The sequence below is a fragment of the Photinus pyralis genome, unplaced genomic scaffold, assembly GCF_008802855.1.
Source record: "Photinus pyralis isolate 1611_PpyrPB1 unplaced genomic scaffold, Ppyr1.3 Ppyr1.4_LG5, whole genome shotgun sequence".
NCBI lineage: Eukaryota > Metazoa > Arthropoda > Insecta > Coleoptera > Lampyridae > Photinus > Photinus pyralis.
The window spans coordinates 21,580,564-21,597,247 of NW_022170596.1; the positions used below are offsets into that span (position 1 = coordinate 21,580,564).

The 16,684-nt window shown below is 35.1% G+C and overlaps 3 protein-coding genes across 3 annotated transcripts in view; all 3 read left to right on the forward strand.

The window, feature by feature from the left end:
• LOC116170900 (elongation factor Ts, mitochondrial) overlaps positions 1 to 16,684 on the forward strand; it is a 33,500-nt gene that overhangs the window by 8,003 nt on the left and 8,813 nt on the right. The window lies entirely within an intron of this gene.
• Positions 1,718 to 9,683, forward strand: LOC116170898 (endoribonuclease Dicer-like). Its single transcript, XM_031487455.1, has 3 exons — positions 1,718 to 6,199; positions 6,245 to 6,429; positions 9,339 to 9,683. Exons 1-3 carry the CDS (start codon positions 4,376 to 4,378, stop codon positions 9,487 to 9,489), a joined length of 2,160 nt encoding a protein of 719 aa, XP_031343315.1. The 5' UTR covers positions 1,718 to 4,375; the 3' UTR covers positions 9,490 to 9,683.
• LOC116170899 (zinc finger protein OZF-like) lies at positions 12,828 to 15,858 on the forward strand. The gene is made up of 3 exons (XM_031487456.1): positions 12,828 to 13,081; positions 13,131 to 13,847; positions 14,197 to 15,858. The coding sequence occupies exons 1-3, from the start codon at positions 12,947 to 12,949 to the stop codon at positions 14,815 to 14,817; spliced, it is 1,473 nt and encodes a 490-aa protein (XP_031343316.1). The 5' UTR covers positions 12,828 to 12,946; the 3' UTR covers positions 14,818 to 15,858.

Below are 16,684 nucleotides of genomic sequence, written 5' to 3' on the forward strand. Positions count from 1 at the left end.
ATTATAGTTTAGTAGTGATACATAATGCACATAATCGCAAAAATTGAATGTTTTTCGCAGGAAATCTGAGATAAGATAAATTTTTGATACCTACGTGACTACAGGAGCGTAAAAAAAAGGATGTTCTGATGGTTCGTGTTGTTGCTAAGCCCCAGTTAATTGGATGAAGTTTCTTTTTCCGAATTTTTGGAAATTAGGGAAGACACGTTTTAAAACACTTGGAGTTGGCGTACAGAAGGGGCCTTTCTTGACCAATTCAATCATCTGTTCGTGTTGTTTGGTCAACCAGTTTAATTCAAATTGAGTAAAATTATCGTCCCTGTGACTCTGAGTTCAGGCGAAAACGTTTTTGATTAAATGCGTTTTTCTTTCGCAATTACTTTATAGTGCGTTTGTTGTTGCCAGATTTTTTTGTTAATTTGAATTTGTGTGTGTCAATATAATTTTGTTTTAGGTGAAACATGTAAATTGTGTTTATTCGAACCCTTTACCGATCCACATAAAGTTCTCATTGCTTAATTATGTATTAATTTTTTGAATCTGTACCAAAAGTTTATTTTCATTTACTTATTTTGAGCGTATTTGTTGCCTAAAACGATTAGTTTACTGTTTTTCACTCTTTCACAATGTTATTACGTTTTTATAAAAAGGTATTTAGTTCATTACCACTGTAAAAAAATAATATTGGCATTTAATTAATTGTTCTATCGATCGCTTGTTTGCGTGGTACATGTTTTGTAACCCTTTTCTTTCAGCCTGAGTGTTTATGTCGAATAAATTTGTTGATCTTGTAAATTGGTTGGTTTCTGTAATTATCGATCCCGAATTACGACCCAGCATAAGAGTTTCATGTAAAAATTTTGTTCACACCCAGAATGTCATGATGGTGTTATTAGAAATTTTGTTTAATTAATTCTGTGGATATTTGGCGCGGTAAAGGGCTACTGACTTTTCCAATTAATGTAGTATGTCAGATGAATACTACCAAGGCAATTTGGTCTGTTGCTTATTGAACAATAAAACACCTTGCAGTTTTGAGTTGTTTTTTATCTTATCTCTCTTATCATGTCTTGACTTCTATTCTACCGATCATAACTATGCTATATAATGAATCTCTTGCTCGTGGGATTTTTCCTAGTGCATTAAAGACTGCGCGCGTAATAGCTATATTCAAGTCAGGAGACCCTACAAGAATAGAAAACTATCGCCCTATCTCATTGTTGAGCGTCTTTTCGAAATTGTTGGAAAAAATCGTTTATAACCGATTAATCTCATTCGTCAACAAATTTAGCATCTTACCGGCCAGCCAGCATGGTTTCCGACCTGGGAAATCTACAGAAAGCGCTACCTTCGATCTACTTACTTTCATCTATGAAGAACTCGACAAAAAAAGTATATCTCTGTCCTATTTTTTTATATCAGTCGAGCTTTCGATACGATTAATTGCGAGAATATCTGCCATAAACTGCTGTGGATAAAATCGTTCCTTTCAAATAGGCAACTATATGTGGACATCGAAGGTGTTAAATCCGACAAATTTGATGTTACCTTAGGGGTCGCTCAGGGTTCAGTGTTGGGCCCGCTATTATATTTATTGTATGTAGCAGATTTGCCAAATCATGTGACAAGTGCGAAGGTGATCAGCTATGCCGACGACACAACCATCGCTATATCAGCGAAGACCCTAGAGTGTTTAACAAGTTCAATTAAACATGTGAACGAGGAATTTCATTCCTGGTGTAGTGCTAACAAACTTGTATTAAATACAAATAAAACTGTGTGTGTGAACTTTGGTAGGGCCAAGCAAGAGCTCGAAACCCCAAGTGTTAGTCTAAATACTAAGTTTTTAGGGATTTTTATAGATGACGATTTGTCATGGGACCAACATAATACAACGTTGTTACCTGGGGGACAGCTGTCGACAAAAACAGAGTCTTCATCCTACAAAAAAGGATAATGCGATTAATTTTTAATGTAAAACCGACAATTTCTCTCAGGAATGTTTTCATCAATAGGAAAATTTTATCATTTCCCAGCATTTACATGTATAAGCTTTGCATCTTCATGAAAATGAATAGTCATATTTTTCATCCATTAAATGCTAAGCATGACTATCATACACGCAACAATGAGGTACTTACCATACCCTACCATTCCACAGCGAAGTATGAAAGGGGTCCATATTACAATGGAGTTAAAATGTACAATGCACTCCCTTTATATATTAAAAACATCACAAACATTAAGAAGTATCGAACGAACCTAAAAAAATACTTAGTCCAACGTTGTTTTTATTCAATGAGTGATTTTTAATTGTAACATGCACTTTAGCGTTTACACTGTTCCTAAATGACTTTTTAAAATTGTAAATGTCCATGTTTGAATGTATGACGATGTCTATGTCAAGGTACTATATCACAGACAATAAAGTTATTATTATTATTATTATTATAAATCTTTTATAAAAATAATCAAAATTCGTAATAATTCAAATAAGCGATAAATTGCCCTACATTTAATAATACTAGGAAATAAGCAACGAAAAAACAAATCACTTGGATACAAATAGAAACACAATACTCGCTTTGTGTTTACACGTAAAACCCAACCAGACTAATTAAATAAATTGAAACGAAAAGTTGAATAACGATTAATGACCGGTAATTAACTTCAGGCGTTTGGACCAAACCTTAACGTCCACATCGACTTTGCTTGCATAGCAATATATACCTATTGCTGCCATCTCTGCAGAGGTTCTCCTGTACCATACACTAACTCAACAGTATTCAGCAATCCAGTTATTTATATGGTCCATCAAAAGGAAATTGTATATTTAAAAGTTTATTCAAATTTTATTATAGACCCAATTATCGTCTTTCATCTTTACTTGCAGTTGTATCAGTGTATGTAATCTTTTGTTGAAGAAAATCCTGACAATTTCATGTAAACTACTTTCTTCACTTTTACTCTTGAAATCTAGCTGGCGAATGTAGGAGTTCTCGCTACCTAATATGTTCTTACCCGAAGTTAAACTGCGAGAGATCGTGGCAACCGCGCTACCTTGACATGGCTCGTTATCGCCAGACATATCTTTGTTCCTATGCTTAACAAAATATGCATTCGAAAAATTACTTTTTTAAATTCTAAAGCGACCACTCGTTACAACTCTTGTGAAGTAATGAAATGAATTTAAGGCGTTTATTGAGATGTAGAGATCAAGACATTGCTAAAGTCAATTCTGATTCACTGAAATAAAATCGCATCAGTATTTTACCATTTAGTACCCAAAAACCGAGCTAAAAACCAAGACAAAACATTGGCATCTGACATATCAAGTAATTCATCATTTGCTCATAATTTAGGGATAGCTCGAGCAGGTTTTATGAGTCCATTTTTGAGTTATTAGCAGGTTTTATTATGTTGATTTATCATGGTTTATATTCTTCAGGAATGTACTTATGAACATGTTCATTCACGTACAAACTTGAATATGCATTTGAATTATTTGTCATTTGCAACCCTCGCTCAAATTTGAAACCTAAACCATAGGCGAATGATGGGTCACTTGACCCAAGGTTCAATTTAAAATTATTGAAGGAGTGGCAACCTTACTCGGGGGGATTTTTAAGTAATTTCCAACCTAAAGCGACCTGTTTTTATGTTTCTTTCGAAAAAACTATTTCCTTCGAGATATTCAGTCTGTTTCGTTTTCGTTGTGGCATCCTGTATACCTAACATTAGTAAGAAGAAAAATTACACAATGTTACAGTTTTTCCAGACCCCAGGTGGATTACAAGTTTGTCTAATGGCTCACCGGTAAATTTCTTCTGCCGCTAGTAAAAACCTCTACCATCCTTATAATGTGGAATAGGATCAAAAGAAACAAAATTTCACCTATGATCGAAAAATGCGATGAAAAATATTTAAAATGACAAAATTATTATCTACTTCCTGTATTTCCAGTGTCTTCATTGGGGAAGTGGTTAAGATAGCTCTTTGTTTGTGAACCAGAATCAAGAAATAATTATTAGTGTCTCCTATAAGTTGTGGGTAGAGTATTAATTTCAATTATACTAAACCGTGTGTTAAGGCGGATCTAGAAAAGCGGTAGAGCGGTGTGACCCTACTGGGTCATTGTATTTGACCCTTTTCAATAGGCGTATACCTAGGTCAACTGTGCAAAGTTTTTGCTAGTTACCTAATGTGCTCACAGACAGACGGTTTTGGGAGTTTTACTTTATTGCACTAGCATTAGTTTGTTTTTTTTACTTAAGAATGTTTGTTCCAGCAATACCTCGTAGTCAAAGTCTCTAACGAATTGAATCCGCTGAGCGCCTTTCCTACAGAGGGCTTTGCCACCTACGCAGCTTACTTCATGGAAAAACACAAGCAAATAGTAATCAATAAAAGTCAGCCTTTAGTTTTGGTAAAAGGTATTTCAAAGAGGTTAAATTGTCTAAAACCTCGTAGGTCACATGGTAGAAAAAGTAGCGGTGATAAATTTGAACAGTATTTGATACCCGAACTTTGCGTAAAGCAAGATTTTCCATCTGCCTTATGGTTACAAGCCGGTTTGCTACCAACAATTTTGAATAGGATTGTGTTACTATTGCAGGCAGATGAATTACGTAGTTTAATTGCAAAAGGGATCGGATTAGGTATCCATGAACTATCCGAAAAAGAAGAGTGGGCACCGTTACTGTTAGATAAACATATAACGGACGATATAGAAGTAAGCGCACATTATGAAGAAATCGAGCAATCGAACATAACGGAAATATCTCAAGATAAAATATTTGGGAGCATTTCTTTAACAAAGTTATTACCTGATTTAACAATTAAAGAATTAGCTGCGGAATGTCCTTGGAATGAGTTAACCGAACCTGTAGATATCGAACGACAACGTGACGTGAAGTTGACTGATGTGGAAGCTTTTGACAACTTTGTGTCGCAAGCGCTACCAAAGGATCACCAGTTAGTAAAGAATAAAGTAGCAAATCGAAATAAGTGTGAGACGGATAATAACCTTTACACTTATAAACCATTAAATTTTTTGAAAATTAGAGAAAATAGTAAAGGTGCCGAACTTGTAGATATTTTTACTGCACTGACTACGGCAAAAAATAATGACATAGTTAATTTGGAACGGTTAGAAACTTTGGGTGACTCATTTTTGAAATTTACTATTTCTTTGTTCCTTTTCCTGAAATATCCAAGTTTTGATGAAGGCATGTTAACCAGTTTTAAAGGAAAATTAATTAGTAATAAGAATTTATTTTACATTGGAAATAAAAAGGGTATTAGTGAGTATGTAAAAGTCGCAGAGTTTGATCCAGCTTCCGAGTGGAAACCACCCGCATTTAATGTTCCTAAAATATTCAGAGATAGGATCAATCGATCCATATCGATAAATTCTCTCTTTCACTTTACGTTTACAAAAAGCGAACAGATCGATGGTATATTATGTGATAAATCTATCAACGACATCAGTGCAGCTTGTGACGAGATACCTAAAGATGACAATGTACACTCCAATTCCGCATACTCGTTTTTAGATCAGCAAGTTATAAGGGATAAGTCGATCGCCGATTGTGTCGAAGCACTGTTAGGTGTGTATTTTCAAGCTCACGGTATCAAGGGTGGTTTGCGATTTTTAAAGTGGTTAAATATTGTTCCACAATTTGAAAATATTGACAATCTGTTTCAAATGACGCCTCCGAATCCGGCCTTTGCCAAAAATGTTGCCAAACGAAATATTGAATACCATATCCCAGCATGGGAAAAAGTGCAAGACAAGTTACGTTACACATTTAAAAATCGTGCGTATTTGTTACAAGCGTTAACGCATGCGTCATATATTTCCAATCGTATCACGAACTGTTATCAAACTTTGGAGTTTTTGGGGGATGCTGTATTAGACTTCTTAATTACTTGCTACATATTTGAAGCTTCTGAAAATTTGAGTCCGGGTGATTTAACCGATTTACGCTCCGCATTGGTAAATAACATCACATTCGCGTGCTTCACAGTTAGATGTGGATTTCAAAAACATCTGCAGTTTTCAAATAGGCAATTATCAAAATATATAGATAACTTCGTTCGATATCAAGAATTAAACAATCACAAGATCAATGAGGAAGTACTAACGTTAATAAGTGAAGGGGAACTACACATAGGTCAACATATTGATGTGCCAAAGGTATTTGTTCCTCATGTTAACATTCTTGTAATGTCGAACCTGTAGGTTCTTGGAGATATGTTTGAGGCCTTGATAGGTGCTGTCTTCTTGGATTCTGGTATGTGTCTTAAAACTACGTGGAAAGTTATTCATCGAATAATGTGGAAGGAGATGGAAACGTTTATGAAAAATGTTCCAAAACAACCAATTAGAGTAATCCACGAGATGGTTGCGGCTAATCCAAGGTTTGGGTAAGTGAAACTTACTTTATCTAACCGTAAATTGTATGTGTACCACAAAACAAATAAATGAAGAAAGAACAGCAGATTTGAATACAGATTATAGCTACTGAGAAAATTAATATCTAATAAAATCATTCTTGTCTTATTGAGTGAAATTTCTTTTTTTGCTGATACTTTCCATTTTTTGTATTATTTTTGTTGAAACATTCTTTCGTGAAATTTCTTCTACAATTTGGAACGGAATTCTTATACAATTTACATCCTACAGAGTGCATACTATACTGGAGCTTAATGTAACCAATTATTGCTCTTCTAGTATAAAAACAGTCAATAGCCTTCAGTCGCCTGTGAGGTGTACACAAATTATGCTATTATATTTTCATCTATCTAGCGCATGCGAAGAAAAAGTTTTTCAGTGGGCGGCTACCTGTCACTTTTTTATACTAGACGATGTCTAACTATAATTCTGACATGGCGCATTAAAACGACCCACCCTTAGTACCCAAGGGTACATGTTAATTCAACACATCTACGGTTCAGTTTAGGCAAAACAACTCATAAAATGGTAAATTGCATGTACATAAAAAAATCAAAATCGCGTGGCCCTACTCCAGGCTCGGTTACCATAATTTAAAATGAAAAGTACGTATGTGAGAATGCTAGTAGTGAGTCATGTTAAAAGTCTATTAAAACCACACTAAGAAATAGAAGCAAGGTTAATTAGAGAACCCCCTTCTCGTATTGCTAAGATCCAAGAACTGTGATCCGCACGATCTGAGTTCCTTCATGGAATAATTCAATCAAATCAAGCAGACCACCGTCACACGGATAATAAACTTCCTCGTTAATGCATGTGATATTCCACCCTGATGGTTAGGCAACACACGTTTACATCTGAAACAGAAATATAATATGCTCTGTATATAACCAACGACCGTTTTGCGCAGATGCCGAATACTAGGGGATTTTTGTAACAAAGCTAGGGGAGAATGAGAAGAAGATTGCGACGAGGTCGACGGAAGGCACACGCTTTCCCGGTTTTTTTATTTATTCTTGATTATTTTTGGTGGTGGTTTTTGAAGGTGTATTTACAGGTAGTAACCATTTTATTCTTTCTTGTATTAGCTATTTAATCATTGAATTTCTTGCCACAATTTGATATTATTTACATTTTGCTGATTTTGCATAAACTACGATATCTGAATCATGGCATACTCCATGCCTTTGTTTTGAGTACCGTTAGATGAATCATGTTTGTTTGTTATACTGTACAGATGATTATGCCATTATTTTGTTTAATTAAGTATTTATTTCTGTATTCACGAGGAGTTGATTATCAGTGCGATGTTGCTCTACCCGATTGATCCGTAACTATTCCGTGAGGGATACCTAATACAGTTTGATTGTTCGCTGCATCTGTTACTTTCTGATTCGTGACGCGCTGCACTTCTCTATACGAACGGGGGCTCTTTTATTTGATGTTTCGATGTTTGTGTGTGCGAGTGGGTCATTCTGTCTCCGTGGAGTAGGTACCTAATGCAGTTCGATCTTTAGCTGTATCTGTTGCCTACTCGTCTCGTGCGGATTGTAGTTCTTAACATCTTAGCAATACGAGTGGGGGCCCTCTCATTAACATTTCCTCTATTTAAAATATGATCTGCTTGAGCGATAATCGATTTTCACATGAATACTTGCTATTGGCCAATGCCATTCTCACATGTACTTTTTGTGTTAAATTAAATTATGTTAACGGAAGGCTGGAGTAGAGCCACACCATTTACATGTTTCCTATATACATGCAATTTGTTTATTCGACGAGTTGAGTTATCTCAATTGATCGTACAAGTATTTTGATGTGTTTTTGTACTGAATTAATTTATCATGTTTTCCACTGCATTTATGATGTCTTGTGTGTTTTGATTTTATGAACTTGTTTAATTGCATTTGATTTGATTATCTGATTTTTATCATACAATTTGAGATGTTTCATTTATGTGTATATTCTCTTGCATTTTATTGCTGTAGGTGATTTATTTCATGTATTTGTGTGGCCTATGCCAGGGTTTTAGTCCCTTAGAAGGTTTCCTTGGCATGGTCTTGTTGTGTGCGTTAATATATTTATTTGATCTTGTCATTTCTTACGCAGAAAAGTTCTGTCTTTTATTTAATTCCCTTCCCGATTATGTCTCACGTCCCAACACATAAAAGAACCGATTACACAACGACTGCCATCCAAATTCAAAAGTGGCGCGAAACTACCATCGTTTCGACTGGAAAGGTAGGTGGCTCTGCTTGTAGTTTCTTACCAGAGTTGCCAACGGTAAGTATAGGGTAAGTCAACGTTTTCAGTGTCTGCTTGATAGACTCCTAGGAACATTACATGCATAAATAAATCAAACAATATAAAGACATAATAACCTGTACAAGCAAACATGATTCAGATAACGGTACTCAAAACTTAGCATGCACAAAAGCCTATTTGTTTGCAGAGCAGTAACACGTACAGGAAGTCAAGTCAATATGCACCGTGTGCGGTCGGGATGCACGGTATCTGTTGTAAATCTTAAAAACGGAACACTGGTCTTTTTTCATCAGAATAAAATGTGATCGTATAAATTATATTTGACTATTTTTTCGATTCTCGCCAAATAAAAGAGATATCTCTATCTAGTTACTATAATAAAAGTGGATCGTTTTAGATGCCCCTCCATGCACGTATAATAAAAGTAAGTTACTTATTAAACGAAATTTTCTGTAAGAAGAAAAATTTTCATGCCCAAACTCCGATTACAACCACGACTCTCAGGAGTCATAGCCTATCATCTACTCAAACTTTTATGTTGATGATGTATACGTCATTTGTAGACTATAAACGCGACCAAAGTATTTATAATTGCACTGTTTTTTTCAAATTTTAGATCAGCTGTTGTTGTCGATGACGGACATGTTATTGTACAGTTACATTTTATGTTAAATGGTTCGCAAAAGGTTGTTTATGGAGCTGGTGACAGTAAAGCATCGGCCAAGAAAGCAGCTGCCAAGATCGCGTTACGACTGTTAAATAAGTAGTAGTAGTTTTAGGTATTTTCAAATGATTATTTATGTGATAGTTAATTTGTAAGTATTTTTTGTCATAACATTTTTTAAATATAAATACTAAAACAAAGTAAAAGTGTAATCGTTTAAAGATGCTGTAAGTAAATATGACGATGTTTTATATTATGTTTCACTATTGCAACAGATAAATTGGACAAAAACTTTTAGTTTCACTTTGTGAGTACCCTGTTCCAATACTCTGTTCTCCAACATATATCCTATCTCCATTACTAGTGATACACTCAAGTCGAATATGGTACCATCACTTTCTCTTGGCGAGTTGGAATGTATCCTGTAGCATCCGAAAACTGTTGTCCTTTTTAAAAGATGACCAGAAAGATTTCAGTTCGCTAAATTCATTAATAACCGATTAGTTTCCTATGTTAATTCAAAACAAGCAAGGTTGCCGTAGCTAGGGATGGGCGATAACTGTTTTCACCTATCGATAAGTATCGGGTACTTACCTATCGATATATTTTACTTATCGATATGCCGATAATTATCGAAATATCGATGGTCATCGATATATCGATACCTATCGATATGTCGATAGTTATCGATATGTCGATAGTTATCGATATTTCGATAGTTATCGATATATCGATAGTTATTGATATATCATATGTCGATAGTTATCAATATATCGATATGTCGATAGTTATCGCTAGGGATGGGCGATAACTGTTTTCACCTATCGATATAAGTATCGGGTACTTACCTATCGATATATTTTACTTATCGATATGCCGATAATTATCGAAATATCGATGGTTATCGATACAGCGATGACTATCGAAAGATCGATAACTGTCGCTATATCGATAAGTATCGGTATATCGATAGTTCTCGTTATGGCGATAGTTTTTAATATATAGGTATCGATATAATATTACCGATAATTTTTTTGAAAGCGTGTCTAAAAACTGCATGAATTTACTTTTATATTTTGGCGAAAGAGCCCGACAAGACAAGAGGGCTCTTTTAACAAAATATGAAAATAACCGAATGCAGTTCTTGCAACTTTAATGGAGTTACCATATTAACTGTGCAATTATCGCAGGGCTCTTTAGCTTTCTACAATGCAATTACCGCTGTAATTAAGCGGTAATTGCACGCCTCATTTGAGAGAAATATTCGACGTATTATCGACAGGGATAGTTATCTTATCGAGTTTTATTAATAAAATCCATTTTCCGGTTTATTCTCGTGTAAAGTGACTATTAATAGTTACTCGACGTTTCTTTGCTACCTTTATCAAGAGTTTTTTTTGTTAGATTTCGTAAATGTCAATCAATTGAAACTGTATATCTAAATTTGAAGTGTTCTTAGCTTTTTCTGTTTTTTTGTGACTGGTCCTCTGTAACCATCAATCAGATACCGATACATAGGCCATGATTACACCCTGTGATTGTCTTCTTTATTTTATCTAAAGAGTAGTCATTTTGATGCAACATTTTGTTCAAGTTTTTGAAGTGCTTCTTTTTTTGAGCAATCGTCAGTAAGACGAAAAGATCTATTTTCTAAAGATTTTATTACTGCGTTTATTTGGCATGGATGATGATGTGACGTAGCGCTTCTCTTGAGAAAGGGAGCAAAGTTAAGTTTCCGAAACGTCGAGCAACTAAAAATAGTAAATTTACACGAGAGTAAAACCGAAAATGGATTTTATTAATAAAAATAGTAGCGCTCGTTGAAATCTCAACAATAACATAATTTTATCGTACCGATAGTTATCGACATATCGATATATCAATAGTTATCGATATATCAATAGTTATCGACATATCGATATATCAATAGTTATCGACATATCGATATATCAATAGTTATCGACATATCGATAAGTATCGATATATCGATAGTTATCGATCTAGCGATATATCGATTTTTTTAGCTCTACCTATTGTTATTTGATATATCGATCACTATCGATACCTATCGATATATCGAAAAAAATTCCCATGTCTAGCCGTAGCGTGCAGTTTACATAGAAAACGTACGCGACCCGGAATTCCAAGTAACAATGAGCATTATACTGGACTACCGAATTTTGGAATTTCAACCCGGCCAGTTAAGCGAGTTTAATTAACAATAGCTAATTAAATGAGTTGTATTAAACCGCAGTCGATTAATTCGTGTCTAGTCTCAAATGAAGTGCGTTTAATTAACCTAGATTTTGAGGTATGTCCTAGATTTTTAGGACAACGGGAGCTGAGAGATTAAGAGGTTTTATGATCCAATTAAAAGTTTTTTGTAGTAATTTTTTCCTATTTAATTCTGTAGTGTACTTAACCGCCAGGTTCTACGCTAACTTCACAGGGCACCAGGTACAAAAATTCTAAAAAGGTGTGAAATATACAGGATGTCACTCATCTTTGCTGCAATAAAATCTTTCTGTTAAGACAAGACGGAAAATGACCGTTTCTTCAACGCGAAAATGTTAGTTTACAAACAAATCAGTACACATACACACATGAAACAATTCAATAATTTCTGCATGTTTAAAAGAATGCTTAAAAATAGGTAGGTATGCATCTAATAAGTTGGATGTAATCGGAACATAAACAAACATTACCCCAAAAATGAACGCGATGTCAAACAAAAGGTTAACGGTATCAAGCACATGAATTTGTATTAAGGTTATAGGTAAAAAAAGTTATCGGATCTAATCTCATTTTTTTTAAATGGGACACTGTGTTAATGCTTTCATCTAAAAAGATAGCATATTAAATTTTCTTTTGAAAAATATAACACATAATATGGATAACATTCAAGTAATCAAAAACAATTCAAAACGTTTAAAAAAGGCTGGTCAATGATCACCCTGGGTATTAACAGTGAGAGAAAAGGCCACCAGCGTTTACAGTGGGTTGACTGCTCTAAAGGTAGTAACAATAACAATAATAAATGTCTTTATTGATCGACTGTATAAATAACTGTTATGTAGATGAACGGGAGCCTTTGAGTCCTTGAACAATTTCGCACACAAACCAAAGGTTTGTAAGATGAATAATTGAATGTGGTGCAAATGTATATTTTGTGATTAGAGAGATTCCAATCTAAATACCCAAATATGAACATAATACAAATGTAAAAATGATTGTTAATATTATCACAATTATTGCTAACCATGCCGGCAAGGTACCTAGAAAGAAAATATAGTTAAAAAACAGAGTATTGGCATTGATTATAAGTGTATATAATCAATGGTATAGGCAACCTACTTTCTCTATTAACCTTGAAACATGCCTGTCTGCACAGATAAAATTTGGGTATTTTATCTGTGCTGTCTGTATAAAGAACGTAGTCTTATACACCGCCTATCTGAGGTAAACTACAAGTAAAAATAGTAACAGATCCACTTCCAAATCCAACATCATAACCTAAATAAATAAAATTTTAAATTACAATAATTTGTTTCTAAAAAAGTATGGAGTCTTTCGTCGAGTACGAGCATGTGCACATAGAAGAGGTATGCAGGTTGTGCTTAAACAAACACGATCAAATGAGTTTAATTTGCGACTCAGGAGTAGCAGATCTGCTCTTAGAGTGTGCCTCGATCCAAGTACAAACTCAACTTGTTTTCATAGTGATCCCCAAAAGCATAATTTTAGGTAACGCCGGATAACGGTTTATATAATCTAGTATGTCATCAGTGTGCGAATGATGTCAGTCGTTGGTACGTATTTAAACAACAAGTCGTAAGATCATTTGAAATTGGCCGATGGTTATTACAAAAGAAAGTAAAAAATGATGTGAATTTTGTGTTCGACACTTCCAGTGTACCACACGATACACATTCCGAACATTCCAACTCCGTTATTGAAGATGAGGATGAATTAAAAGACCTTTTGAACCAGCGTGATGCTGGATTTGCTCCATCAAGTTCAACACAACTGACATCAGATCTAAGCAGCGTTATAGAAGTGATAGAAAGTGTTGCGTTAGATAACTGCAACATCACTTCAACTTCTTCCGTTACAACAGGACCAAAACGTAAAAAATCATTAGAGGAACTATTATGTGTTACATGCGGAAAACAATGCACTTCCACAAACTCCTACAACAGACATTTAAAAACGCACGATGATTCGCGCCCGTTTATCTGTAGCAAATGTGATAAACCATTTAAAACGTCACAGGTTTTGGCAGAGCATATGAAACGGCACTACGATGACAGAAGGCACAAATGTGAAATCTGTGCACAAAAGTTTTACGCCAAGGCCAGTTTGAATGATCACTTACGAAGTCACACTGGTGAAAGGCCATTTAAATGTGACGTGTGTAACCGTACTTTTGCCACTAAAGCAATTTTGCGCCAACATTCCATCGTAAGTAATTGTATACCCTGTTTCTACAATAAGAGGAGTAAATTAAAAAGCCCGAAATCACAAAATTTAATACTGTTTCGATAATTTTCAAATTCTTTTGTAATATGCATATTGAGAGCATGTTTATAACCAAGAAAGAGATTTAAAAATATTCTATCGCAGTCTGCTAATCTGGTACTGATGGAGTCAAATTTTAACTACATTCAGTTTATGTGCCCCTCTGCTGCTACTGAATTTACTATGTAAAAACGGCGCCATCTCGGGCAGTTGCAAGTAAGCTTTTTAAAATGCTCCTCTTAGTAGGAAGAAAGAATAGGGATGGTAGTGTAATACTTGTGTTTACTTGTAGATCCACACAGTAAGAGATAGAAAGTTTCAATGTGATATTTGCGATAAATTTCTTTTAACTGCTGGCAGTTTAGAGACGCATAAACGAAAGCATAGCGGAGTAAAGCCTTTTCAGTGTTCCGGTTGTAATAAATCATTTTTTACAAAGGAGGCCATGCAGAGACATTTCGGTGCAATACACGACACCGACAATAACTTCTTGTGCAGTGTTTGCTCTAAAGTTTGCAGTACTAAGGTGCACTTAAATAATCACATGAAAAAGAAGCATTTAGGACTTGGTCTTCCACCGAACGCCGTTTGTACTGAGTGCGGTAAGCAGTGCGGCTCGGCGGCAGAACTTAAAGTGCACGTTCGCGTACATACCGGTGAACGTCCGTATGTGTGTGATATTTGTCAGAAACGGTTTATAGCTAAAGGTAATTTGAATTCACATAAGCAAAGACATTTAGGTAGAAAACCATTTCTGTGTAATCATTGTGGGAAAGCGTTTGGTGAAAGGTCAACACTAAAAGTGCATGAACGAATACATACTGGTGAACATCCGTATTCATGCAATGTATGTGGGAAAGCGTATATTCAAAGTAGTGCGCTTAGAACACATATGAAGAGCCATTGGAAGTAAAATTATTTAACTTTTTTTGTGTAAAATTAAGTGCTGTAAGTTCAATGTTAATGGTAGGTACGACTGATTCAATATAAGTAGAAAATTTGCATCACGTAAGATTACATTTGCAATGTGAACTCTCATTGTATCCGGCATGGTGTATCCATACAAGAAAGAAATGGTAGGCTACATGTGTAGGGTGGTCCAAATTGGACATTTCAGAAAAAATGGACCTAGGAGCTCAATTTTAAAGAGAAACTCACTGAATAATAAGAAACGCCCCCTAGCGGCCAAACGATTAGAGATAGCTAAATTCTGTTTGCGCCAGTGATTTTCTTTTTAAAATTGTCCTCCAGACACCTAGGTCCTTTTGTCTATCTCGTAAAATAAAGGGCGTTTGCATAGGAAAATGTCCAGTTTGGACCACCTTGTACACTGACAAATTAATGCTATCTAAGTCATGTACGAGTTCTTCTATTGGCAATACTAATCAGTAATCTGTACATAATCATATTGCCATATAAAACATTAGCAGAACAAAAAATTGATACAGTGGTTAATGTGAGGACTGGATATGCAATTACATCTGTCAGACAGTGATAAAGATTTAAAACAGCCTTCTCAAACTTTTGACTTTCCAACGCCACCTCGATACCTGTGGGATGTTTCAAGGTAGGGGCTCCGAAATATTTAGATTTTCTTCAACAACTCTCAAAATTGGAGACGGGTTTTGATAAGCGAAATCTTCAATCAATACAAATCATACTCTCCGAAACGTTCGTTGATCACGTATTTTTCTCCCTTGGTTTGTTTTTTTTTCTATAAAACCAACGCGCTGTTTAGTATGTACGTATAAGTACAGTGCTTATTAAATATCAACTACTCTCCATACTGTAACATACAAGGTAACTTACCGGGTGACCCAATAAGACTGTTCCTCGGCCATATCTCCGGAACCGTTCGTTGTATGATTTAGGGGTAAAAATTTATTTGGTAAATCGGTTATGAAGAATTGCTGGAAAATATTTTCAAGTTCTAAAAATGACCACAAGAGGGCGTAACTGCCATCTTAAATTTAAACTATCAGAAGCGCAGGTTAAATGGCAGGATATGTGACTGTTTTCAATAGTTTAAATTTACAAGACGTAGATGTCTCTACCATCGAGAAAGATGAATAATAATGTCAGTTTTTTACCTTTGTTAATTATTATACAGGAATCTGTAATGAACCCACTATCTCGATTTGTAATTGTTGTATACAGAATTCTAGATACCCAAGAAACGTACTTATCTTATAAGGCATTTATGTGGCACACAGGATGTTGAATGACGTAAGATAAACATTCTTCCTTTCATGAATCGTGACCTTACTTAACATTCCTTAAGGAAGATTGAATTACATTTGAACAGGAAAGCAAAAAATACGCAGGCATCCTTGATCACTGTAACAGAAATTAAATGTACCTACCTATCGCTATCTATTCTTAATTTTTGTGTGTGTCGGTTAAACCGTTGCCACCGGTTAAACTACCTAAGACAGGGGTCGGCAACCTATTGAAACGGAAGAGCCAAAAATTACAATTTACACAATTTCCCAGTTCTTAGAGCCACAAATAATTTTTGATTCAATATTATAGTTTTTGGCTATATACAGGGTCCTGCAACAGTCCGTCGGTTTTTCCTACATACCTGATAGATACCTGGTAAAAATATTGGTGGTTGCGGATCTACAGAAATTATTTTTGAATGTACAGGGTGTTCCATTTTTACGATGTCAATTAATAACTGATCTTTTTAAATAGAACATCGTGAATATTTGGTTGTTTCAATGCCGTTTGTTCAAAGTGCTAGTAACTATTCTTTTTCAAATGGAACTACCACTATT